Source organism: Miniopterus schreibersii (genome assembly GCF_964146895.1).
Source record: "Miniopterus schreibersii genome assembly, chromosome: 11".
Taxonomy (NCBI): domain Eukaryota; kingdom Metazoa; phylum Chordata; class Mammalia; order Chiroptera; family Miniopteridae; genus Miniopterus; species Miniopterus schreibersii.
In genome coordinates this window covers 65,836,900-65,864,402 of record NC_138111.1, presented here as the reverse complement: position 1 = coordinate 65,864,402, position 27,503 = coordinate 65,836,900, and the positions used below count along the sequence as shown (strand labels likewise).

General features: G+C 48.3%; 1 protein-coding gene across 4 annotated transcripts in view; it reads left to right on the top strand.

Moving 5' to 3' along the window:
* The window catches only part of PTCH1 (patched 1), a 68,775-nt gene that overhangs the window by 38,032 nt on the left and 3,240 nt on the right, over window positions 1-27,503 (top strand). For all 4 annotated transcript variants that reach the window (XM_081150540.1, XM_081150537.1, XM_081150538.1 and 1 more), the window contains 12 exons: window positions 177-302; window positions 5,655-5,773; window positions 6,390-6,792; window positions 7,177-7,486; window positions 11,988-12,130; window positions 14,329-14,512; window positions 15,922-16,202; window positions 17,847-17,984; window positions 20,973-21,115; window positions 24,399-24,498; window positions 25,011-25,265; window positions 26,814-27,363. In XM_081150540.1, the coding sequence (XP_081006666.1) occupies window positions 177-302; window positions 5,655-5,773; window positions 6,390-6,792; window positions 7,177-7,486; window positions 11,988-12,130; window positions 14,329-14,512; window positions 15,922-16,202; window positions 17,847-17,984; window positions 20,973-21,115; window positions 24,399-24,498; window positions 25,011-25,265; window positions 26,814-27,362 (2,751 nt within the window). In that variant the 3' untranslated portion in view covers window position 27,363. The remainder of the gene's footprint in view (window positions 1-176; window positions 303-5,654; window positions 5,774-6,389; window positions 6,793-7,176; window positions 7,487-11,987; window positions 12,131-14,328; window positions 14,513-15,921; window positions 16,203-17,846; window positions 17,985-20,972; window positions 21,116-24,398; window positions 24,499-25,010; window positions 25,266-26,813; window positions 27,364-27,503) is intronic.

The following is a 27,503-nucleotide window of genomic DNA, read 5'->3' as shown; positions in this document are numbered from 1 at the left end:
AAAACGCTCCCAGGGCCCGTGCTGGGGGCAAGGCAGAGACACTGCTTTCTCAGCGCCTAATAGCAGCATCAGGAGCCACCACTTGTCTTAGTTTGTACTGGAATTGTGCACACAGTCTGTGCTCTGAGGAAGCCCTGTCCTGTGCAGCTCTCAGCACCGTGTTGTCTCGTCCCCAGGACAGGACCGGAGAGTGCCTCAAGCGCACAGGAGCCAGCGTGGCCCTCACGTCCATCAGCAACGTCACCGCCTTCTTCATGGCCGCGCTCATCCCCATTCCCGCTCTGCGGGCCTTCTCCCTCCAGGTGAGTCTCCAGGGATGCAGTCCGCGTGAGCATCCGCACCGCAGCTGACGGTCCTGCTGTCATGAACTGAAGTCACATCTTTTTCTGGCAGATGCTTCCTTAAGCCATAACCCTGACATTCCCTTTAAAAAGGGTTTGAAGATTCTCTCCTTCCTCTCAAGCCCTGTAGCCCAGATGCCTGTAGCCTGGGTATCCTCAAGACCAGGTGCCTTAGGGAGCTGCCCTTTTCATTTATAGTTAAATTGAAGTGGTACCAGGGCCACGCCATATGGGAGGCCAGGGAGCCCCCACTCCAGATAGGCAGGAGTCCTCTGCAAGCATGCCACCCTCTCTCCCGATTTCCCTAAAGCAGCCCAACACCAGGTGGCTGAATGGAACAGACTTCATTGACAATAAAGAGATGGTAGGGTAGCCCAGGCTAGGGAATAACTTAAAACTGATTGACTAAATGCCACTGTGTGAGTATGTGTGGCCATTCTCTGCCCGCAGGAGGGTTCGTTGATGGGCCCTTGTCACCTCCTTTCCTTAGGTAGCTTCCACAGACTCTCCTGTCCCCTTTTCTCTTTCCTTTTGGTTCACGGCTTCCCTCTTAGGCTGCCCAAGAAAACTCTCAGTTCCTATCCCTTCTTTGGTTCCCGAATTGTTCTGCTCTCTCCTCCAAAGCAGCCCTTTCACACCTACAAGCCATCAAGAAGTTTTTCAAAGACCCAGTTTATGCGAATTGTGAGCTTGGCGAGTTCTCCAGGCTGGGCTGCAGCTGCAGTCAGCTCTGTGCGGGCTTCAAGCACTGGTGTTTCTCTGCATCTGTGGGAAACTCCCAGGAATCCTTCAGTCTGTCCCCAGCAGATAAAAACAGCTACTTGACCACTTGGTGGTCTTCCTAAGCCTGCAATGCTTTAGCGGTTTGATATCTCAAGGATGTTGTTGGAATTTTGTTGACTATATGTAAATTTTTTTTCCCATCACCATTTATCCCCAATCTAAGCTTCAACTCTTTTCCAAAAAATATGAAAGGAGCCATGGCTTTTCCTTTCCTTCTTTATTTTTTTTCTCCTGACAATATAATGTGTGATTCATGAGATGGCGAGGTTTTTAAAGGAAACCACTTTTGATGTTCACTTTTTAAACTGTTATGACACCCAGCTTTACTTTCATACTGCTTGACTCTCCTTAGTCACCAAAAGGTTCTAAGGATTGTGACCGAGAAGAGACAAATCATAAATTAGGTTTCTGTTTACATGTTTGTCAACACTATTAGCTCTTTTTTAGTTTTCGTATTTGAATTTCATTTCACTAATCACTGATACAGCAGCTGAGGATCCTGCCGTGTTTGGAACACTAGACCTGTTTGATATTTAGTGTTAGGTATCACATGAAAACATATTTTGTACCGATCACTATGACTACCCACTCCCAAAAGTAAAAAAGATTTAAAACAATAAAAAAGGTTTATTTTGCTGTAAATATATATAAAAGTAGAGGGAATAAGTGAATAAATAAAGTTAATTCTGAAACCAGGACGAAGCTCAGGAAAAAGAAAGTACACCTGACCGCGTAGTAATGTGGGGATAGTACAGGCGCCGCTGAATTGTTGGTGCAGGTAAGGCTTTAGAGCGCCGTCTGCCCAGGCGAGCGTGGGCGCAGCCCCCCTGGATGTCTGTTCTTGCTTCACACGCAGAGATTCTGGAACTGAGAAGCTGTTCTAGAGCCTAAGCAGTGGGACTGTCCCCTGTCCCCTTCCTGCTCGCCTTTCTCTCACTGTCCTCTGCCTGCTCTGCCTCACGCTCCTTGCCTCCTAGTGCCACATTTTCTCGTCTCCCCTCCCAGTCCCCGCTGGGGACTCATCAAGGCGTCCTCTCCTTAACGGCACCCTGTGGTGTGGTGTCTGAAACCCTACATGAGTTTTCCTAACGCCTTTAGAGAGTCCAGTACGCTCAGTCCTTCCAGGGTAAGCACCTGGCCGAGGAGTGAATGCTCTCGGTTTTGCGTTACTGTTCCCTGGCACTTGGAGTGTCACTTTAGAAAACTGCACCTGCAGCTTCCCAGAGTCCTCAGATTAACGAGTGGCTTCCCACGACACTAGCTCATTCTCTGTCAAACAAACAAAATTTAAAAGAAGAAAATGTAAGGAAAGAGAGACTGCGCCACGGGCTTGAGAAACTTGAAAGCTGGTTCATGTGTTGACATTCGAAATTGACCACTGGGCGGCTTCTCTTTCCTTCAGTGAACTGCGCTAAGTTGTGACTGTAGGCATTCATTTGTGTTTATATTTTCAGGGTGCTACAGATGAAGTATCAAAAGGGAGAGGCCCAAAGAGGTTCTATCCAATAATAAACCTATGTTAACTTAGGAATTTTCCTGTGGAAATTTTCCAGTTTTGTAGCTTTACCAAAATATTTAGAATTTTTTTCCCCCCGAAGAAACTGTCTCACACCTCCTTGTCAATCTCCATCCATCTGTCCAAATGCCACCTCTGTACCAGAGAGCAGTGGCACCAGCTGTAATCCTTTGGGAACTGATGCCCTGCTCTGGGGCTTTGCTGGTAACTGAATGGTATTTGTTCTTCGGTGCAGCTCCGGGAAAGAATGCCGTATTGTTCCAAGTGGTCAGAGGGTTGAGACGCAGGCCCCACTAGGCAGAGCCAGTTCTTCTCTGTGCTCTGCAAGTGTCTCAGCAGGGCCACCATAGATGCTTTGCAGGGATATTTCCTTTAAGCAGGACAATTAGAGTTGATTGACAGTGCACAATCCTCGCCAGTATCTTTTCAGAATTACTTACAGTTTTTTAAACTCACCTTTGCTCCAGCAGCGACACTTCTCTTTGCCGAGAAATCCTTGCTGTTTGTTTTCACTATTTCGGTGCCCTTTAGGGGACGTTGAAGTTGTTATTTTCTCATCAGGCAATGTACTCCCTGCACATGTAATAAGCCACTTGAGTTTCTTCTCATTGCTCTGTTTCCACCAAGAGACAGCAAATGCTCGGCACGTTTCCTCAGTGGACGAGGCTGGTGTCAGAGCCATTCTGCAGCCCTCACGGAAAGGATCGGCGTCATCCTGGCTGCACACCTGGGCCATGTGTGTATGCCTGCGTGGCTTATCTTTCCAGTCTCTGCCTCGTCCTTGGGAACTTTTGTTCAAACTGAGCTACCCAGAATTTCTTGTCTACATTGTACTCCTGAATTCTAAAAATAACCCTAAAGAAAAGCTGAAAGGATTCCACCCCCAGATTAAGTTTTCCTAGAAAATCCTAGAGAATCAGACCCATTCTTCCCCACCCCGTGTCCCTCCACTCAGGAGGTGGGGGCTGAGGGCATAGGTGTCAAGCCTGCATTTGAATCCGACTTACTGAGTGACCTCAGGCGGGTGACCTTCTGCACCAGCAGGTCTCTGTTAGGCAGCAGCGTCAGACGCAGTGCTAGCGCCTGCCTCCTGGTTGCTGCAGGAATCCGTGAACCTTGTACACGACCTGACCTCTCAGGGCTCCTGCTTTCTCGCTTCTCTTCTGCTCGTAGAGTCTTGAACCCTTCAGTGTTGAATGGTTGTGGCAGTGTGTCCCTCTCAGACTTTGCCTTTCGGATTTCCTCCACGTGGCACATCCTTCCTCTGCGTCTTTCCAGAGTCCTTTCTTGTCTCCTCCATCTCCCTGAAATATCATCCTTGACCACCCATTCTACCCCACGTGCACTGCACCTGCATGCTGTCTCCCTCCTGGGCCACCGTAGAACCCTGTGCCTGCTTTTATTATATCAACCAGCCTGAATTGTAATTTATTTATAGGTCTGGCTGTGTTGGCTCCGTAGAGCAGGATTTTGTCTTATTTATCCTTTGTGTCTTAGTGCCCTGCCTTTTCTTTCTAAAGTACTTATCTCTTAGGTGACTCCTCTAGTCCAAATAGTGACTTCCTTATTAATATAAGCCTGTCCTGCAGGTTTTACGGTACCGTACACATGTTAGCGTGGTCAGCACGCTCGGGTGTTCTGAATTGAGAAGAATCTTCACAGCAGACCGAGAAGAGAGGGTTCTGGTCATCTTTAGGAGCGTCTTGGTTATTTTGGGGTTTTGTGGACTTAACGGGGAATTAATTATTGAAAGGCCTCTTTCTGGAGCTCAGGATTGCCGTTTCACCTTGAGCATAAATTCACAATTATTCTCCAAAGCCCTTTGTGGAGTTCTTGTGATTTTCTTAGGTGTTAGCTTTCTTCCCTCACCCTGAGATGTGTACCCAGTTTGAGAAGGTTTTAGAACTAAGCAGTTCTTTGCAAAACCTCACAAGAGGGTATAATTGTCAGAAAAGTGCCTGATGATTTCTGGGTTGCTTAGCATTCCAGTTGCCTTTTTTCATTGTGCTGCTTCCCCCCCATGCCTTTCTGAACGGGGAGCCCCTTTCAACCGTCCTCTGTTGACTTTCTTCTGTTAACAGCCCAATTGTGTAATTTTTACTAGGTCAGCAGGAGATTTGCCAAAGCACTACAGAATCTACCCCGTGTTTATTCTAGGTTATTGAGTGACTTTTGAATCTGTACTTATTTATTCTGCATACTATAATCACACACAGGAATTTCTTTCTGCTTAACTCTCCTTGACCTTTTCTGTTACTGCGCTCACACACCCCACAGGCTGCTCCAGGGGCTATTTGGAATGTGCCTATTAAAAACCTCAGGGGACGTGTTTGAAATTTTATTTCATGTTTTAAAGGTGACATTTTGATACACTCGATCCATCTTATATATAAATTTCCTCAGTGTAAAATCAGGGCTGCATGAACTCTTAGAAACATTGTGAAAGGGAAATGTTCCCTTTTGTTTTAAATTAAAACATTTCACGTATCTTCTCTATTCTGCCTTTGTAGATCTTGTCTAGTTAGGTTGCTAGCAAGATGCCAGTTTAGCTCCTGTGTTTGGTTGGGCCTTATAAGTTCGTGGAGTTGTTAGCAGTGGATAGGACCAGGATGATGGGGGCCTCGTCCAGTCAAATGGTCTCTTAGTGATGAGAGAGAGAAGCAGAGCCGTGAGAAACCTGAACATCTATTTCTGGTTTAAACACTTCAGTTGCAAAGGGAAAGATGTTTAAAACATCTTTATTTTCAGGCCCTGGCCGAGTAACTCAGTTGATTAGAGTGTTGTCTGATACGCCAAGGTTGCAGGGTTCAGTCCCTGGTCAGGGCACATACAAGAATCAACCAGTGAATGCACACATAAGTGAAACAACAAATCCATGTTTCTCTTCCTCTCTCTCTGAAAAACCAGTCAGTAAATAAAAAATTTTCAATAAATAAAACATCTCTATTTCCAAAGCAATCCCCTGACTGGGAGGAGATGTATTGCTGAACTCTACGTTTTTCTCCTGCTCCCAGGCGGCTGTAGTGGTGGTCTTCAATTTTGCTATGGTTCTGCTCATTTTTCCTGCGATCCTCAGCATGGATTTGTATCGACGCGAGGACAGGAGGTTGGATATTTTCTGCTGTTTTACAAGGTACATTTTCTGGCTGCGGTGGCCTTATTTGTTGGGTACAGAGTGGTAGTGTTTGGAGAATGCTTCAGTCTGTGAACTTGGATGGAGATGCACTTCCCGGGCTGCGCCTGTGCAGTGGGGGCGGTGGAGAGAGTGGACAGGGATGCTGCCTTGGAGGGATAGCAGAACCCCTGCGGTTCTCTGGCCCTCTGACCACATTCTCATAGCCCTGAGGTTGTGATACTCATGATGATTTATTTCTATCATGAACCAGTATTTCTCATTGTTGGGAGTGTGTCATCTATGGATTAGGGCAGAACAAAGGTTGAAAACCACCCATCTGGAAAAATTATAGCTTTGGGGTGTTTTTCTTTGTAAGGAATTATGCTTTGAAGGGGTTCAGTGGCATGTGACTTGGTTTATAAGCCAAATTCAGGATGAACCATCCCTTTGGCCTCCTTTGACCTACTTGTGTCTGTGTCCAGACAGAGAAGCCAGGTGATGCGGGTACAGTTCAGCCGCATGCTGTTTGTCTCCTAAGTCGGAGCTGCAGAGTAGGTGTTATCAGTCATGGGCAGAAACGAGAGCAGCGTCTCCCTGTCTCGGCGGCCGCTGCAGCACGTTTCCCCTCTCTCAGCCCCTGTGTCAGCAGAGTGATTCAGGTTGAACCTCAGGCCTACACGGAGACGCGCGAGAGCACCGGCGCCAGCCCCCCACCTCCCTACAGCAGCCACAGCTTCGCCCACGAGACGCAGATCACCATGCAGTCCACGGTGCAGCTCCGCACGGAGTACGACCCCCACACACACGTGTACTACACGACCGCCGAGCCGCTCTCCGAGATCTCCGTGCAGCCTGTCACCCTGACGCAGGACACGCTCAGCTGCCAGAGCCCCGAGAGCACCAGCTCCACGCGGGACCTGCTCTCCCAATTCTCCGACTCCGGCCTCCACTGCCTTGAGCCCCCTTGCACCAAGTGGACACTCTCATCTTTTGCCGAGAAACACTACGCTCCTTTCCTCTTGAAACCAAAAGCCAAGGTAATCTACCCAAACGGAAGACCCTTGCTGTCTTCGGGAATAACAGAACCGGCCCCTTGGGAATTAATTCGCCGGTGTGGCAGGTTTCAGGCCGCCTGGGTAGCCGGTCCAGTGACAACACGGGGCCATTTCCATGAGCTCATCTCCTGCAGGGGTGAATTTAGATGAACTCCTCACATTTTAAACATTTTACTCTTCATGAGGTGGTTTTAAAATGTGGTTATTATGAGTCTATGTTTCTCCCTCTGGGAAAACGACCCCCTACATGCTACGTCAGGGCCAGTGGGATGGCAGAAGGGAGGCGTAAGCCACACAGCTTCTTTGTCGCTGTAGAGTCAGGTACGTCCCTTGGGTCTGACCTCATGCCTCTTCACTCTGTTGCAGGTCGTGGTGATCTTCCTCTTCCTGGGCTTGCTGGGGGTCAGCCTTTATGGGACCACCCGAGTGCGCGATGGGCTGGACCTGACAGACATTGTGCCTCGGGAAACCAGAGAGTATGACTTTATTGCTGCGCAGTTCAAGTACTTTTCCTTCTACAACATGTATATCGTCACCCAGAAGGCAGACTACCCGAATATCCAGCACTTGCTTTACGACCTGCACAAGAGCTTCAGCAACGTGAAGTATGTCATGTTGGAAGAAAATAAACAGCTTCCCAAAATGTGGCTGCACTACTTCAGAGACTGGCTGCAAGGTAGGGGCTGCTGGGGATCCTCTCTCAGCCTTGGGTCTTGGGTGTGTTCAGCTCCCACAAGTTCCTTCTGTTCACTTTATTGAAGTGTTAGATTTTAATGTAACACTGACATGTTTCATTGACTTCTAGGTGTTGCTTAAAATTCTTATGTAGACTGTTTCTGGGGCGGCCTCCCAAAGCCCGCTTTTACCTATAAAACAATGAGAACAGTTCGTTGGGTGACTCAGGAACTTCTGTAAGAATTTATGAGTGCCCATTAGATGGGAAAGTAAGTTATAAACTGGAGCTGGCTACCTCTAGTGTTCTTTTTGGGGGGGGGGGAGGTCATTTGGGTGACCAAGTGAAAACAGAGTGTTGATGGAACTTCTAGGCTGACTCCCTGCCAAATTATAGCTTGCTACACCAGAGATTTTGCGTCCTTGGTGAATATAATTTAAAGTTCTATATTTTGACCATCTTTTGATTTAGCATAAAATGCCATGAAGTAAACTTATAAATAAACACTTAATCACATCTCACAGTATTTCAAAAAGAATCAAATTCTGCTTTAACATGCCTTTTATAGCTTCTTACCTTGTTCTTAGAAACATCTCTAGGAAATAGTTGTCAACTGGAGGGAAAAAAGATCTAAATTTGCTCCTAACTGCTGACTGAATGTGAATGAATGTATTCAGTGATTCCAAGAACATCTGTTCATTTATTCTGTGTTGACACATGGAAAGTGAGGTGGAGAATCAGGATAATTATCCACACAATTCAAGCAAAAATGCTGTTACTGAAATACCCAAATAATTATGGCCTCCAACACTTTTTGGCTTAAATTATCCAAATGATTGTCTTCATTTCCCACTTAATTAGATGTGTTTAAACACAGATTTAAGTGCCTTTTTTGGTTTTTAGTCAGTATACTTGTATGTAAAGAGTAAGCAGCCAGTTTCCCCCTGAGTTTGCATGAAATGCTAAACAACTTGAGTTTAGTTGAAAATGGTTCAGTACGGTTTCTGGCTTTGACTTGTGTTCCTAGAATTTTGTTCATTACATGTATACCAGATTTGACCTCTTTTTTTGAGGAAGGCAGAGGAAACTATATGATATTAATATCATTTTTTTTACATGCTCTTGAGATTAATTTGAGCTTGTTTCTAGTCCCATTTTCCACAGTAGTTTGGGAAGGGCTGATTTTTGGTTAATGAGTCAAAACAGGACCAAGACAGTTGAAGGCTTCCCTGCTTTTCATTTCCCCCACCTCCCATTGGCCAAAGACACGCAAATAACCGCAGAGGACAAAGAGATCTGCAGTGGCTGCCAGTATCTGGTCAAGGAAGAGTGTTGTAGAATTGATTTCAGTGTCTCCGGCTGTTCCTTCGGGTGCTCAATGTGGCATGTTAGGTCAAGTTTGGGAAGGGGCGGAGGTATTGTCTCCAGGCAGGGCAGAGGGATAATCTTTTTATAGCATATTGTAAATGATTTCTGTTCTTTCATACCTTTAAAGACCTAAAGCAGTGGGACTTGAGAATCTTTTCTAAAAGTGCATTTGAATCATGTTTTGATTGCTAAGTGAGCCGCACCCACCTAGACCCCGTGAGATCCATTTAATGCCCCCAAGTCGGGGTCCCAGGGAACCTTAGAACTAACTGCATCCGACTATCAGGGTGTCCAGCTGAGTCCTGTATACAGAACGGTCAGCTACAGGCCCGTTGGCTCCCTAGAGGTACTTCAGGCCTTTCGGGTGGTTGATTTGGTCTTTGAACAGTTCCTGCAAGTAAGAGGTATCCTTGAATCAGCTTTCCTTCCAAACATTTTGTGTGGTTAAGTGATGGAACCCTCATTGGTTGTTAATGGAATTATCATTGAAAACCATGTCATCCCACTGGTCTTTATCAATATTTCAAGTTGGGGAAAGGTGAATTCATAAAAATATAAAATAGCAATGCAGAAATTGTCCCATGTGCCATCTTTAAACATTCATGCAAAGAAGATGGAGATAAAAACCGCAGTGTGCATCATATACAAATGGTGTTTGTTGATACTTCACACTGAATTATACAAATAAAACTTAAATTAATGTTTTCTTTGTAGAGTCCCATATCAAAGAAAAATCGGCAATTGGGATCATTAGCTCAGAACTTTTCACCAGGAAGTAATCAGTACAAAATATTTAAAATGAGAACAGTTTCAGCTAAAACTTTTCATGTAAAGTAAACTTTACATGGATGTAAAATGTCCAAGGGGCAGTGGAAACAAGTGTTTTTTGTTTTGTGTCCAGAATCATGGATTGTGGGTGCACTTAGGCCAACCACTGTTACTTGAGCTTTTGGTAATTAGTCAGAAAATAACATACTAATTATAAGGACCCGACTTTCCTGTAAAGTCAGTGACTGTTTCTTGTCCATCTCTCTATCCCAAGTGGAGTGGATGCCAGGTGGGGGCCAGCAGCATGGCTGATGAGTTGAACTGAGTTGCCAGCAGGGTGGACCTCCCCAAATCAGGTTTTTCCTCCTTTGCTTCCCTCTAGGGTGTCCCAGGATTCTTCGTGCATGAGTATCTTTGAGCTACACTTAGTTTTGATATCCGCTCTCCACCAGATGTTGGTGCCCACGTTAACTCTGCTGATCTTGTTTGTGTTTTCAGCACATCCTTCCTGGCACCACAGTGTATTCGGGGCAATTTAGAGCATCCATGGTTCAAGCCAACTCTGGAATCAGGCTGCTGGGTCCAAAGCTTAGCTCCAACACTTCCCTGCTGGTGGCCTTTCTCAAGTAGTTTTACCTTCCCAAGCCTCAGTTTCCTCATCTATGAAGTGGTACTAATAGGGCCATCTCATGAGGTTGTTGCAGGCATTAATAGGATTAATAGGTCAAGGGGGAGTGGGTTAAAGGGGTGACAGTTCTGTTATGGTGAGGAAAACAGATCAGACCTCTTTCTAGGGGGGAAGCGTGGGGTTGTTTTTCCTCTCCTGTTTACTTTCTTCAAAACCAGAAAAAAAGGCTTTAGGTAATAAAATAACATCTGCTCAGTGCAGGTTGCGTGTGTGCCTTGCCATGAAAAACAGTGTGTGTGAGCGTTGGGAGCCTGCCGCCGCGGTCCCGCTGCCGGCCACTCCTCCATCCTCGCCGCTGACGGGGCCTCTGTCACCACTGAGCCCACGGTCCCATCCCAAGCTGTTCGTGTAAAAACAACGCCCACAGCAATGTCGGAAGGAAGGTGTAGTTAAAGAGAGACAGACTGAGGCAGGGTCCTGCGCTCCCCCTCCCCCCACTTCAAACCCCAGGAGCTTAACCATTTTGGTCACTAATGGAGCCCCCTTTTTGGGGGGTGTCTTTGAAGCCGCTCAGAGCGTGTTGTGAACTGAAATAGACCCTTCTTCTTACTGGCTCCGTCTAACCCGTGCACGTACAGCGTGTTCAAAAGATGTGGTTTCCTGCGCTGCTGGGGCTTGGAGCTCTACTTGGGAGGTGATTTGGGGGGAGCAGGGAAATGGAAAGGGGGTGGGGGTGTCAGAGGAGAGTGTGTGCACACCGGGATGGCCCAGACCCCAGGCCGGGTCACCAGGGCCCTGTTTTCTCTTCCAACACGCTTATCTCTTTACAGCTGTAGCCAGACCGTCAGGTCTGTAATGATGGTTTTGATTACAGAGGCCAAGCGCAGCTGTGTGTGGTGGGCTGGTGGGCTCGCCCATCCCCCAGGCCCAGGCCGCTCTTTCCTTCCCCTCCCTGGGCTTGCGGTTTGTCATCTGTTCTCACAGAGCCCCCTTGTATTGGCCTGTGGCTTCCTGTTCTCAATCTGATCCAAATTTACCCTGTGAGGTATTTCCCTGCACACACACGCGCGCCCGGCTCCCTGCCTCCTCCCTGCCCCACACCCCCTCTCCCGAGGAAGGGTGGCAAAGAGGAAGAGAGCAGTGGAGAGTGAATAGGTGTTGGCTGTGATCTTTACACAACCTGGCAGCCGATCCCACAGCTTGTATTAGCTCCACAAGTCGAACAGATGGAACAAATTGACAGAATCGTGTTCACTCACCCTGAGCTCGGAGCAGCTGAGTTGCTGTTTGAAGCTGGGAGTCCGAATGCGCGGCTCCCCCTCCCCGTGGAATTTCTGGTTGTATTGAAGAACCCGGGGCTCAGCCCAGACAGTGGCATGAAATGGTTAATGCGCCCGCTGTGCCTTCCTCGGGCTCTCTCTCTGTCTCTCTCTGGCTTTCTTTTCAAATGATCATGGAGGAAAAGGAGTCACTATTTTTAAAGGTAAAATATGTATATTTCTTTTTTAGGAATGAATATTTCCCCTTTCACCATTAAAGCAATGTTTATTAGCAACCGGAAGTTCACTCATGAAAACTCTAATAATACCTGTGAACTTGAAGTCAGACACAAGGAGAACACAGGATGTCCTGGGTTGATGTCCACCCCGGCCTGTCCTGCTCTCCGTCCTCAGCGCCCTGTCAGGACCACGGTCGTTCGCCGAAGGGTTCTAACCTATTACACACACTTGCCTTTTCCAGGACTTCAGGATGCATTCGACAGTGACTGGGAAACTGGGAAAATCATGCCGAACAATTACAAAAATGGATCAGATGATGGGGTCCTTGCCTATAAACTCCTGGTGCAGACCGGCAGCCGCGATAAGCCCATCGACATCAGTCAGGTGGGTTCACACCTGCTATCCCAGCCTTGCTTTCTGGAGACACGAGGCACCAGGAGCTAGAAGAACACTGAGTTGGCTCTAAGGCGTTCATCGCACCAGCTGGTTGTGTGGCCACAGGCCAGCCAGAGAGCCTCACTTTGCTCATCTGTCAAGTGGGGACAAGTGTATTACCTGCCTACAGAGCAGTTGTGAGAACAAAATATAGTCGAGGCAGTGCAGGCTCTTTTCGATGTTAGAAGTGCTATGTTGTACTGTTTGCTTTGAATTCTAATATTTGTTACCTCGTTGGTCCTGATTGTATTCCAATTTGAAAGGCTGAAGTGGTTGGGTAGCAGTCACTTGGATGGGCAGAAATTGGGGTGGATGGATGGTTAGGAGATTAGAGAGGTTACTGGAAGGATGGGAGGATCTGCTGCATCCAATTCCCTTGGGTCACCTGGCTCTAGGCGTTGAGAAGTAGGACAGATTGCTCTGTCGTGAGCAAGACATATGGAAATGCAAATCCTTGGAAAATAATCAGACTCACTCCTCTTAGTCCAACTGTATTTGTGCCTTCTCTGTGACTTTATTTTGTGTTTATTTTTCATTTATGTTACTCTTCGCCCAAGGATATTTTCCATTGCTTCTCCAGAGGGAGAGAAACATCAATGTAATAGAGACACATCAATTGGTTGCCTCCCACACATACCCCGAATGGGCCAGGGATTGAACCTGCAACCCAGGTACGTGCCCTTGGCCAGGATCGAACCCAGGACCCTTCAGTCCGCGGGCTGACGCTCTAACCACTGAGCCAAACTGGCCAGGGCCAGCGTATCCCGTTTGGTTCCTCAGGCGTGTTGGGGAGTGTGTTTGGACCCTTCAGATTTCAAATGACTCCAGCACTACTACTGGCTTTCCCAGATCTGTTTCCTCTGCTCTTTGTAGCTTACTGGCTTCACCTTCAGGCAGAAAACCGTCATGCTAATGATCTTCCCAGCAGCTCTGTTTATTGTCTCCCCTTTTTTGCTGGCATTAAAGGTGACAGATTTACAAAGTACATTGTTCAGACTTATTATGGAGTGTGAACTCGGTTCTTTATGGCTGCATGCAGCATGCTGTCAGGTTTGACAAGGATGTGGGCACAGGAGCCTGTCTGAGAGATAGTGGGAATGCCCGGTGGCTGGGTAGGGCTTTAGAGACCAGGGACACAATGGGACAAAAGTGATTGCCTCCACCCCACCCCCCGTTCACACACGCAGACATCATTTCTTCTGCCTGGGAGGGAGAAAAAGGGCGCCGCGGGCACGGAGGCCGTGAACGGCTCGATGTAATTCCAGAGACGGCTTGAAGACATACAGTTGTTACATATCCTGTGGATTAATTGAATCCAGATCTCTGAAATTTAGTTCTCTCGCTCTCCTCCACGCTCTTCCTTCACTCCTTCTCTGTTAACTGCTGTCGCTGGGGTTTTTCATTTTGTTAAAAAAAGACCGAAAGCATTGGGACCAGGCCTGAATCTAAAGTAAACAGGAAACAAATATACGTGTGCGTGTGTGTGTGTGTGTGCATACATATCTCTCAGTGTTTTTCACCTGAGGGAAGCCCCGCAGACCCACTTGCGAGGAGCGCAGCATTTGGCCAGCACAGGCTGTGGACCCTCCTTGTGACCACCTCTCAGAAACAAGATTCCCCAGAGAGACCGCGGCTGTGCGCCAGGCCCCTCCACTTTCTGACGATGGGCACTTTTTGAATACACAGGTCATAGGAGGCTAGTGTTAGCAAAATTTATACAGATGTTGTTGTATTTTTATAGCTCTCCTCCATTTACTGGGTGGCATTTCCTTCAGTGTTAACAGCAGAGGTTAACTGCGCACAGACGTGTATAGGGATTCTTGCCAGGTTTCCCCCCTTCCCCTCCTATAAATATGTTTCTCCAGATTGTTCATTCTCCGCCTTGGCTGCAGACAGTCTTTTAGCATTCAGACTTAATTGGTTCGGTTGATTCCCAGGCCATCTGCAGGACTGTGTGTGTGTTATAAACACTCCGGGCTTTGCATCCTCTGTTCAGTGCATTTTGAAAGAAACCCACGGTGTTCCGATGGGTTTTTTTACCCTTGCAAACTGGGCGTTCGAGCCTTTGTCGCAGATGCTTGTGCAGGGCTCTGCCTGTCCTCTCCCTCGAGCTCCTCCCGAAAGGCTCTGTTCCTCCCATTGTGCAGTTGACGAAGCGGCGCCTGGTGGATGCGGACGGCATCATCAACCCCAGTGCTTTCTACATCTACCTGACCGCATGGGTCAGCAACGACCCCGTGGCTTACGCCGCCTCCCAGGCCAACATCCGGCCTCACCGTCCTGAGTGGGTCCACGACAAGGCCGACTACATGCCGGAAACCAGGCTGAGAAGTAAGTAGCCCCCCCCGGGGCCTGCGGCTTGTGGAGCCGCCTTACCCTGCTCCTCCAAGTTCAGGCACAGCCCTCGTCCTCTGCTGCCCAGGGTTCAAAAGTGCAAGCAGAACAATCTATTTCTTTTACTTTAAAACTCGAGGAGACAGATGAGGGTGTGTAATAGAATACAGCCCGTGCTCTATCACGTTGAGAAATAGGTCTCTAATCTCCGTGTGTAGCTTTAACTCTAAGACGTCCCCCAGGCACAGCTCTTCACTGCCAGCTGTTCCCTGTGAAAGCCGGGGACGCCTCCAGGTTGAGTGTTATTTTACTATTGCAGAGTTTTATCACTGGGGATTATATGTTTATCTTAACTTTGTCAACTCTGGTGTTGAAGGGATTTTTGGCAAGTCGGGCCATTGCTGCGAGCCACCAAGCACCTGTGCTCTGTCAAAGCTGTTTAAACCGCAGCGGAAGAGCCTGTCTTCCTCCTCTCACCTCTCCGCTCCGACTTCGAAAGGTGGCCCCGCACGGGTTTAATTTGCATTTATGTTGGAGATATTAGTAGCGTGCGCCCCGGATATGAAGCGGAGCGAGGACGGGAGAAAGAAGACAGGTTCCTTTGCAAGGGCGACTGGAGAGCAGGCGGGTTGTGCGTCCCGGTGTCTAAACCCCAGAGCCTGTGGCAAGCGGCCAAGGCTTGTCTTAATGAAAATTTATAGTTGAGATTATAATAGGGCAAATCATGTTTAGCAAGTCAACTGAATGACCCCGAAGGGTCTGGAACACACAACGGCAGTCACTAAATGCTTGTTGTGTGAGGATTTCTTCGCCTGCTGCCGAAGACTTAGCGTTGCATTAAAAGGAAGCATGGAGGCTCAAGTGTGTTAGGGCACTAAAAGGATAAGAAAGTTAAGCATTTTTCTCTGTAAAGCATGACTTTCGGGTTATTTTGTTCTCATAAGTGATTGAGTGAAACAGTTTGAACTTAGTATTTTCACTTGTGTCAGTCGAACAAAAAAATGGTCCCGCAGTTGAATTCTTAAGTTGCTTAGACCCATTACAAAAGCGACTGCTTCTACAACACTGAAATCAAAGATTAAGTAAATACGCAGATCACTGGCTCCCCCAAAAAACAATCAAAGGTTGGTTATTGCTTTAAAATTTTTTAACCAAGCACTGAAATTCTAAAGAGCTGAAGGCTATCATTGGTACTGTTTGTCCTTGACATTGAAAGAAACAGTACGTGGGCTTTCTCACAGAGTTGTAATCACGGAGAATTTGGGGACACACATCTGTTATGGCCAACAGTGGGAATCTGTCACGTCTCGTCCATGCCTGGAGCACAGCCATTTGCCTTTCACAGTATTGCCAGGAGCCCCTTACCCACGGCTCACGGCTCTCTCCCTTTCGCCTTCTCTGTCCAGTCCCAGCAGCAGAGCCCATCGAGTACGCTCAGTTTCCTTTCTACCTCAACGGCTTGCATGACACCTCAGACTTCGTGGAAGCGATTGAAAAAGTCAGGACCATCTGCAACAACTACACGAGCCTGGGGCTCTCCAGCTACCCCAACGGCTACCCCTTCCTCTTCTGGGAGCAGTACATCGGCCTCCGCCACTGGCTCCTGCTGTCCATCAGCGTGGTGCTGGCCTGCACGTTCCTTGTGTGCGCCGTCTTCCTCCTGAACCCCTGGACGGCCGGGATCATTGTGAGTTTATTCTAAGGGTCTTTGTGGAAGTCAGATTCCTTTCAGCATAGCTCTTGCTGCAGCCGGGCAGTTTTGTTTATGTCTGGGCCTCTGGAGGAGGGTAGAGATTGCATCATCCATACTATATTTATTCTGCCAGAGGTGGCGAGGTTCATGGTTAGGTAGAGCCTTTAATGGCCTCACTCCTGTGGCCCCTTTGCCTACAGCTTTAAACTTTATTTCAGCACACTTTCCATAACAGCTCCGAGCACCTATGAAATACAAACACTCAAAACATAACTGAGTTTTTTTAACTCAAGTGCCATTTGGGGATAATTTCAGACCTAATGCAGGGACAGTTCTGCTAAATAGAAGAACAGTTAGAGAAGGTAGGACAGTGGTACAGAAATAGAGTGGTTTTTATGTGGTGTGTATATTTTAACTCATAGGGAAAAATGGTAAATGAGTATCGCTCACCTATTTTTTGGCATCCTTTCTCCACGTATAATATGCTCAGATTTGAAGAAAGTTTTATGTAGAGCCTAGTAAAATCACGGCAGTGTTTAAATTCCATGAGCTGTGGTACAGACTTCAAAATGCCAAAATTATAAAAACAAGAGACCAGGTCTCGTTTCTGCACAGTAAGTCTGTGCAGCAGGTATGTTAAAAGGTAAATGTTTAGTCTGTAGGGCTTTTCGTGGTCCTTAAGCAATTGACGTTGTCCATCTTTCATTAGCTTATTGAAAGAAAGCAAAGGCGACTTTCATTGTACTTACCCTTCCCCTATCACCACTGCCCACTGCCCCACCCCCGAGAAGGGAGGCTTTTTCTCCCCTCTTCCCTCCATTGTAAAGTTTATTGTTTTATTGGTATTTTCTCCCCTTTGGCCCAAGAAACTCCAAAATCTCCCTCACAGATTTTCTTTCCATCTCCTCGCAAATTTTTACAAGGCAGATGAAAGGCAAATAAAAGCTTTTCCTTGGATTTAACTGTTGGCTTTGTCCACCCCAGTTGCTCCACGTTTTTTCAAAGTGAAGGGGGCTGTAACCTGACCCGCATCGGCGGTCAACAAGTCTCTTCTCCTGCTTAACTTGCTCCCAAGTCATCCTCACTTAGTCCCCTGGCTCCAGACAAAAGCACAGCTCCTTTTAGGTGAAAGAACTTTCATTCACCCCATACTGTCTGCATTCTTTAGGATGGAGGGCGAGGCAACCGAAAACTAAAGTATCAACTTGGTTCCAAGGTCGAAGCATGGTTAAGATCAAAACAGAGGGAAATGCCTTGTTTTAAATTATATTTGTAGCTAGTGTTGAATTCTTATTTGCGCAAATCTTCATAGATTGCTCTGGTGGAGTTTTGAAAATGGTATGCTTTCTAGAGCAGGTATATTGGAAAAACAATTTGCAGCAGTAGCATACTAAGCTTTGCCGTAATGCCTTCCTGCTGTGCCCAAAGTGTCTCAGAGTCTCCCTTCCCAGCAGGGAGCTGTTGAGTTACAAGGTAAAGACAGTTGTCGGAAGCTGCTGCAGGTCGGTGCCTTCGCTGTATTTGGGTGCCAGGTCTTTGTCTCCGCTGTTGGTCTGAAGTGGGGCCACATCGGGACTTGAACCTCTCCCTGTTTGAGTGAGCCTGTGCCCAGCCACTCATCCCTGTGCCTTCTAACAGGTGACGGTCCTGGCTTTGATGACGGTCGAGCTCTTTGGCATGATGGGCCTCATCGGAATCAAGCTGAGCGCCGTGCCTGTGGTTATCCTGATCGCATCCGTCGGCATCGGCGTGGAATTCACCGTCCACGTTGCTCTGGTACGGGGGTCCCTGCCCGCTGCCTGGAAAAGCGGCGCTTCCCTCTCACTCTCATCGTCTCCAAGCTGGGCACCTCTTCATTTTCTCCCACACCAAGGAACACGCCCAATACACACAATTCGGGCAGGCTCCAGGCTGGCACCGGCATTCCCTAGGAGGGGCGGGACTTGGCTGGCCGCCTTTCCCGCTCAGGGAATCTAAGGAAAGGTCTGCGAAGGCGGACTTGCGCTGGGCCAGTCAGCCCCAGGCAGTGTCGGAGAGTGTTTGAGGAGCCGGGAAGGATCCTGTTTATTTGGTGGTATCACTGGTGTCACCACCTGTCCTGAAGTTGTCGACTGTGTGCACAGGACAGATAGTTTGTGTGTATGAGTGTATGTGCACGACTACACACAGTGTTAAAAACCACAGTAATAAAGCAGGGATCAAATGAGACCACACTTAGAGGCTCAGTGGGGATGGCATGAGGGCAAGGCGAGTGGGCAGCTGAGAGACACCCCAGGGCCCGTGAGGGAAGGCCGGTGCTCAGCGAGGAGGAGCTGCTCTCCACCAGAACCTGCCCAGCTCCTTCACCTCCCAGCCTCCAGTTCGAGAACTATTGTTACTCCCCACAGGAAGTCCCTTCTCTTCCTATGCTCAGTCCTATGAATGCTTTGTTGGAGGAAATTAAACTTAAGGAGGAGTCTTAAACCCAAGAGACAAGCCCATAGTCTGTGTATGGGAGAGTTATTCAGGAGCCTCATAGCAATACGGAGGTTATGTTCTCTGTGTATGGTGCCTGCAGCCTGGGTCCTTGGGCTTTTGGTCAGCCGCATTCATGGTGACTATTCACTGACTGAATATAGACCGGTGTTTGGAATACTCTAGCAAGGACCCCAAGCATTGGGTTTGATTTAATTACTTTGAGCTTTGCTTTTGTGATCTCCAGCATTGATGTTCTCTGGGCTCAGCACACGGCACATGCATGTCTGTGCACCTGCCTCCACCCTGTACCTGCCGCAGTCCTCCGCGGGAGTCGCTCAGGGCCACTTTCATGCATCTTAAAAGAGTGTGTGCTTGTGTGGTTTAGAAGGTTTGTTTTGTCAAGTTGACCCGATTTTTATCTCCATATATAGTGAAAAAAGCTGATAATTCAGAAACTGTATTCTTTAAATTTTGAGCCTGCCCAAGTCACTGTCTCCACTCAACTGGGAGGAGGGAGAGAAGGGCCCAACAGCCTAGAGCTTAGAAACACACAATTCTAACACCATTTCTTCCAAATGGAGAGAACATTGCATGTGAACTGAGAATTCACAGGGCATTTTATTCTGATGTGGCTGAGATTTTGGGAGCTTGCCCTGCAAACATGGGCAGATCTATCCTAACAGGGTCTTGGATGGAAATGTGTGCCTCAGGCTTCATGCCCGGGGCAGCCAGGTCTCTGCCAGGAGGTGGCATGAGCACGAGCACCCAGACCAGAGTTGAGTACACAGGGAAGGAATGTCTCTGCTGCTCACTCGAGATTTAATGCCGAGAATTCAAGGAGTATCAAGAGCCACCTGGGCTTTGTGAGCAGAAGCCCCTGCTTTGCGCCCAGGTCTCCATCAAGAGACTGTCTACACATAGGGCACGGCGTTCTTGCCCCATCCTGCGTGTGGACGTCTCTTTAAAGTGGGCAGTTACTGCTGCTGGTGAAGCGCTTTCTTCTTCCGTGGATGTCTCCAAGGACTCTGGGTTCCTGTCCCTTCACTATTCGGGGTCAGACATTGACTGTGAGAGGCTAAACCAACCTGACCCTTATGGCCTCATGGTCCAGTGACAGCACAAAGTCACAGGTTCCAGGCAACTCAGTCTTTCCTCCCAAGAGAAAAAGGCAGTAGGTGGGCCCTGAAGTCTCCTGACTATGTCTGTGTAGAACCCATGTAGGAGAGGGGTATGAAGACTCATAGCACACCGTGGTGCACTTTTGTTTCTTGAATCATGAAGGAAAGTTTCCTTCCTGTCCCTGCACAGGGTGCGTGACCGACAGCCATGAGCACCCTGCAGTGTGGTGTAGGCCTGGGTTTGTAAGGAGCCGCAGCCCTCAGAGCCTCCTAGCCCCTCTTCTCAGCACATCCGAGAACAGCTTGAACTTTCAGGGGAGGAGAGGACTTGTTCCCGGCCCAGCCTATCCTGTTGGGCTCCCTCTGTAGGGCCAGGCAGGGTGTGACAAGAACTGACCCACATTTAATCAGTCCTGGGACATACACTCAGGCCAGCCATCTGAAGCTAACAGTCTGATATGCTGGGACTTTGTAAAATTGCCTTTTCGTGAAACAGCATTCTTGATCTAGAAGAGCTTTGGAGAATACAGAGAGGAGAGAGAGATGTCCACATGTGGCCAGAACAGGATTAATTCGAGTTTACAATCCTGTGTTTTTCTTGTGATGCCTCCGTGGTGTTTAGATGTACTACAAGCACATTAGTATGAACACTGGGACAAAATTCTAACCTCAGCAGAATTGTGAGGAAGTATTTAGCATCTGGTTGCATGTGACACAGAGTTAAGCCCATTCAGAATTAAGATCATGACCATCCAAAAATCAGGCTAAATGCTGTCACTTTTCGCAACTGGGTATCTTCCCTGCGAATGGTGTGAGAGAATTTGGTTGGGGAAGAAAACTCAACCAAAGGGAGTTTGGCTCAGCAGTAAAAAAGGAGCATTTGGCTCATTTTTGTATAGTTTTGGTTTGGTTTTTAATTTCAGGTAAATATGCTTTCAGTCTTTCTTTGTTATTATTCAAGATTTACATCAACACCAAATATGACCCAATATCATGAACAGGTCATTTTAATGTAAACTCAGATTTAGCTAGTTGAGTAACCCCAATTAAACATCCCAAGAGCTGAACAGGAGGACCTGAGAGGCTCTGTAGAGGCAGGTTGCAGCAGCTTGCAGAATTTAAGACGAAGCTGACCACTGACCAAGTCAAGTCTGGGACTCTGATCGCCTTCCCTCTTCTCGTTGCACAGGCCTTTCTCACAGCCATTGGCGATAAGAACCGCAGGGCCGTGCTCGCCCTGGAGCACATGTTTGCGCCCGTGCTCGACGGGGCTGTTTCCACTCTGCTGGGAGTACTGATGCTTGCAGGATCAGAGTTTGATTTCATCGTCAGGTAAGCAGGAGTAAGAGAGAAGGCAAGTTTTAAAGGTTGTTATTACTTGCTCATGTGAGCTCTGTAGCTTATTTCCTTCTGTATGTGGTAGATTACAGCATTTCTTCTTCATTGTGCCTCACTTCCCCCCATCTTTATTGAGGTATAAGTTGACAAAAACCACATATATTTAAGGTATACAGCACATTTTGATTACAGCACAATCTGTGACTCCACTTCCTTTTGAGTTTATTAGCTCAGAGATATGCCGAGAGGTATAAAGACAAGCTCTCCACTAGGGCCATCCTAGGGGAGAAAAGATGGAGGGTTTGGGGCTAGCAGCTCCACAGCTTCAGGCCGAAAGATCACCCAGTACTCCATTTATTGGTAGTCCAAGTTAGAAACATACAGAAACAGATGACTGTGGTTCCCAGCAATTGACTGAATTTGACCTTCACTTCTCCTTCAAGTATCAAGGAAAACATACAAATACCTAAAATTGTCACCTAGATTTTATTCATTTAAGAAGTGAAGAGAATGTGCTCAGATTTCAGATTCAAGTTTCCACTATGATTGAGGATACGTTTAACATGCGACGTTGGTGTCAAGTTTTGGAATTCCAAGCCTAGCTTGGATACTTCTCTTTGGACCTCAAGGCCAGGAGTTTCTGGTGAATTTAATGGAGAATGTGACTTTGTGAAGTAATAAAAGGAAAGCAAGTTTTTCTTTTGCAAAGAATTTGAGAACAGCAGGGCAAGACCATTTACTTGTCTGAACAGCCTCTGCTACTCTGTGAAGCAGCTGTTTGTGGAGGTGACACTTTTGCTCGGTGGAGAGGAAGGAAGGCAGGAGTATCAGTAAATAAACAGTGATCCAGGAGTAGAACCAAATGTGAGAAATGGCTGGATTGTTTTCCATGCTTCAGGAATCTGGAGAGAGAATCCAAACAGGCTTTTCCGTTTGTGTGTGTGTCTTTGTGTCTTTGATAGACCTTTCGTTTTCAAGTACAAAGAAAAGAGTTTTCGGTTTTAGCCAGTTTATTACGGAAAAAACATCAACCCACTGGTATGGGGCATACCCATCCCATCGGGCGGTTCAGCATCTTGGAGTGTTGGCCTTCCTAGAGGAAGAGCCAGACGGTTGCTCACTGTCATTTTGGTGCAGGGTGAGTGAAGAGGTGAAATAGCCATTACAGTGCAGACCGCACTTCTCAAACTGATGTGCTTAGGACTAGGCCGAGGCTCTCTGTAAACGCAGATCGGATTTCGCTGGGGGTGGGATGGTGGGAAGACTGCATTTCCAGCCAGCTCCCAGGTGATGCCCATGCTGCTGGTGTCGGGGACACAGACTGTTGATCTAGTTTAACAAGCCAATCAGTACATTCTTGTTTGCCGATACCAGACAGATATATGCCTAAACTAAAATAAGGTTTTGGTCTGGGTTTTGTTTTAAGCTCTGAAGTTGACTTTTCCTTTATTTTCTTCACATGCATTTATTTATTTAGGCTTTAGTCATTGTTTATGATATAAAAAGCCCTATGTCAAAAGAATTTCGCCTGTGTGATTTCTTATTTGGCACCTCATAAGTGCCATTTCACACAACAGCAAGTAATATGGACCCTGTCTCCCTCCATGTAACTTACGGGAGAGACGAGTTCACAAGCAATTCAAAACCCCAGGAAACGCAGGGTATGGCAGGATTTCAGAGGATCTAACTGTCTTATGAGGGATGTCAAGTGAGCCACGCAGAGGAAACTTAACCTGAATCCGAGCAGCCAGCTGGGACCCTGGGTGGAGGGCAGAATCCCAGTTCTCTCCTCGAACCCTGGCTGCTTCTCTCCCAGAGAGAGCAGAGTTCTTGTTTCAAGCACTTAAAAGGGCTTCCCCCTTTCTAGAACTGGATGGGTTAACCTGATAAAGCCCTCGCTGGGGTCGACTAGATGAGCAGACGTTGTGTACACTAAGCGTCAGAAATCCAATGGGTCTGTTTATTCTGCAGTTAGATGGATGGGATGCAAATGTCTTAAGGCTGCTGCTGATGTGTGCTCTGCCTAAAGCTCCCGCAGTTTACATGAGAGCCGGACGCCGGCTGCTCGGCTTTTACTAATGCAGCTCAGAAGCCTCTAGTGTTTACAATAGCTGCGAGGTATTTGTATTTTTATAGGGATTCTCTCTCCTTTCATCTAATGTCGAAACATATATAGAAAAGGCAGAGTTTGGTGCCTGTTCTGTTTTATGATCAAGAGGACCATTAACAGAGAGATACTTGCCCTCCCTTGTCCCAGAACATCCTGGGCTCTCCCCCCAACCCAGAAAAATCGCCCTAGAAATCGTTAGTTACAGAAACACAGGCTTTCGTGGCGCCTGCCCCTCCCCGTGTGGGGGTGTCCGTCCCTGGCTGACAGGTTTACCTTGATATTCATGAACGATCCCAGGCCTTAGCCCTCGGTTGTGGGAAAGCAAGGCCACTTGTATGCTCCCCTCTTCTTCAGGCTGCTGCAGCCTTTATGTTTGAATTGGCTGACGCAAAACAAGAGCATTCAGAGATGCTAAATTGTTCAACAAAAGAGTGGCCACAGAGCAGCCCCATCCCTGTGGCCCGCCCTCCCCTCCCCCACAGACGCCCCAGCAACCACAGAATGGGCAGCATTCTCTTTGCAGAAAGCTGGTTCCTGTGTTCTCAAAAAGGTTGCAGTTGGAGCTGTTTGGTTAAACTGGAACTCACCGAATTCTAGACAGAAAGCCGTGATTAATGAAAGCCCAGGGAAAGCCTTACCTGCTCGCTGGAGTCGTGGAGATTCCGCTCCAGGAAGCAGAGGCATTTCACAGTGGATTAGCTGCTGCACAAGTGGGCTGCTTTTCCTCCTGGGCTAAATTGTTTAAATTCTACACCCTTCACTTCATTCGTTTGCTTCTACTGGGTTTTCATGGACGGGGCCTCTCTGCATTGTATTTGTGCTTTCAGTCTGCTCAGCCATTCAGTTCACATTCCATATTTTTATGTTTGTGTAATATATCCATAAATAACATTACATGCCATGCGATTTCAGCAAATTACCAAACTAATTTTTTCCTCCCTTCATGAACGAACACTTTGGGTTGTGCAGTGCAGCCCGCAAAATCATACGGTAAAAAAAAAAAATCTAATCCTGTGCTGTATTTGAACCTCAGTTTTGTAACAGCCTTTTCACCGGCATGGGTCTTGCTAATTTTTGGCTTATGACACACTAATATTTGGGCACGTGAATGGTAGCTTAATTTATTTTTGCCACAGTGAATGTTTCTGTTTCCCTTTTGTCTTCAAGGTATTTCTTTGCTGTCCTGGCCATCCTGACAATCCTGGGTGTCCTCAACGGGCTGGTTTTGCTTCCAGTCCTGTTGTCCTTCTTCGGACCATATCCTGAGGTCAGCAACTGGGCCGGGTGGAGTGTGCAGGCCACAGGCCTCCTGAATGCTGTTTTTCCTGGTGTCACTCTTAATTTAGATATTTTAGGTGTATTTGCATTCCTGATGATTTATTTTTTCAGTAAACATCTCGATCACTATCACTTTTTTCTCTTCAGTGTAATAGTTTTGGGGCTGTAGTCCTGGTTCTTTATTTTGTTTTTTTAAACCAAGTGATCGTCAGCCTCAGTCCTAGAGGTCTGTACCAATGAAGCAGTTTCCACTCAAGATAAATATGGGGCTCGAACAAGAGTGTAAAGGGCCCGCCTGCCTCTCCAGGGTGAGAGCAGAGGGCAGTTCTTTCCTCCAGCTGTCAGGCTTCTGAGTCCCCCTCGGGTGGCAGAGGGGGAGGGGAATACAGCTTGTGGTGGGGGGAGGGCAGAGACCCCTGAACAATACTGTTCTTTGAACTTTAAGTGTGGCCAACAGGTAAATGGATGATCGCACTTTTAATATGGAATCCTCTTAAACAGGTATCTCCAGCCAGCGGGCTGAACCGGCTGCCCACCCCTTCCCCTGAGCCGCCCCCCAGCGTGGTCCGCTTTGCGGTGCCCCCCAGTCATGCGAACAACGGGTCTGATTCCTCTGACTCAGAGTACAGTTCTCAAACGACCGTGTCGGGCATCAGCGAGGAGCTTCGGCAGTACGAGGCCCAGCAGGGCACCCGGGGCCCTGCCCACCAAGTGATTGTGGAAGCCACAGAAAACCCTGTCTTCGCCCGCTCCACAGTAAGTCAGCCTCGGGGGCAGCCCCTCCCTGCTCTGGGCGGCAGGACGTGGAAGCAAAGTAGAGGTTGGGTGAATCATGTGGAATGGCCAGTATTTGACTTCTTTAACTATACAAGTATCAGTTTCGTATAGTGGGATCTCACATGGGTCACAAAGGGCAGAGCCAGTAACAGGAAGCACACGGCCGTGGCACACTTCTTCGGCCTCGCCCTCGGCACAGTTTGAGCTGAAGGGCCAGAGGTAAAGCAGACCCTGCCTCTTTTTTTTTTTTTTAAAGCTGCATATCATTTTAGAATAATACTTTTTAAAGTGGAGCGGGGTTTTATTGCTAGCAGAAGTGATAATATTCTCTCATTTTTATTACCTTTAGTTGCCCTTGGTACAAAATTATTTCCATTATTATTGTCTAAGACTTTGCCAGAAGCCTTTGTGGCTCCAGGTCTGTGTTCTAGGTGGCTGAGGAGTTTAGCCGTTCGGTCATTCAGGAAAGGCCCGAGCTTGGCAGCCCCTGCCCAAGGCCCCAGATGCGCCCTCTCCTCATGTTGCTCCCCAGTCCTAGAGCACAGCACACAAAACCCAAGCAAGGTTCTAAGGCTCAGATTCCCCCAGCCCAGGGCCTCCTGCTGTCCCTCCAGGAAATGGGTATTCCAGCCCCCAGCCGGAGCGGGCCTTCCATGAAAGAGAGAGGGAGCAACCAAATAACCTAAATTTTCCTCCGCTTACCTCCCGGGGTGATGCCTGCCGAGCTGCATTGTGAATCTGGTTTTGTTCAGCGGGAGCCTAAAAATAGGTACAAGCTGAACGACTTTGAAGTTGGTCACGGTCCTTTTGATTGATGTGGCCACTGTGTTGCTCCACTCTTTGTATAGAGACCCAGAAACCAGATTCCTAACAGCCAGAGGGAGCAGCGCTCTCCCGTAGAACTCTGCAGCGGTGCAGATGCTGTCTGTAGCCACGTGTGGCTGTCGGGCGCTTGCAGTGTGGCGAGCGAGGCCGAGAAGATGAATTTTGAATTTTAGTTAATTTAAATGTAAATATTTATATGTCCCTAATGGCTGCCGTATTCAACAGCATAGGCGTAGACGGTTCGTGCCAGCGTCTGGCATCTGGCTGAGCCAGGGCCGGATGCTCAGCAGTTTGAGGAGAGGAGCTCAGGAGCTGACCCTCCTGAGCAGCAGGGGTGGTGGACTGTGGGAGGGAGGCAGCTCTGATCCTCTCCAACCACAGCCCTGCATTTGTGGGCAGCAGCCATGTGCCCAGCCAGCTATGTTGGTGAAAACCTAGACAAAGGGCCCAAATAAGGCCCTCCTCCGCCACGTCGTGGAGGTTTTAAGAGAACGGGTTTTTCTTTTGTGAGTGGAGCCCCTGTTGGCTCCCAGGGCCTCTCCCAGCCGTTTGTGGGGTCGATTGAGCTCTTGGTTAAGAAGAGCTGTGTGTGGGTGGCCAGGCGGGAACTGGAGCCAATAAGGGAGGGCTGGGAGTGGCGGGGGTGATGCCCACCCTGGGGTTAGCACCCAGCCTGCTTTAACCTGCCCTCACCCTCTGCAGGTGGTCCATCCAGAAGCCAGACATCACCCGCCCTCGAACTCTCGACAGCAGCCCCACCCGGACTCAGGGTCCCTGCCACCCGGACGGCCAGGCCAGCAGCCCCAGAGGGAACCTGCCAGGGAAGGCCTGCGGCCGCCCCCCTACAGACCGCGCAGAGACGCTTTCGAAATTTCTACTGAAGGGCATTCTGGCCCTAGCAATAGGGACCGTGTGGGCCCCCGGGGAGCCCGCTCTCACCACCCGCGGCACCCAGTGTTCACTGCCATGGGCAGCTCCATGCCCAGCTACTGCCAGCCCATCACCACTGTGACGGCCTCGGCATCTGTGACTGTTGCTGTGCACCCCCCACCCATCCCTGGGGCCGGGCGGAACCCCCGAGGAGGACTGTGCCCCGGCTATGAGGACTACCCCCAGACGGACCCCGGGCTGTTCGAGGACCCCCATGTGCCTTTTAACGTCCGGTGCGAGAGGAGGGATTCCAAGGTGGAGGTCATTGAGCTGCAGGACGTCGAATGTGAGGAAAGGCCCCGGGGCAGCGGCTCCAACTGAGGTGTGTGAGACCCGAGGGACACAGAGCAAAGCTCCTTGGGGTTTCTGGGGCTTGGAGCCCCCTGGCATCAGTATGTCCCAAACCGAACACGAGTGACCTCTGATCCCCAAGGCAAGGCTGCCATGTCTAAGCTCTGTCAT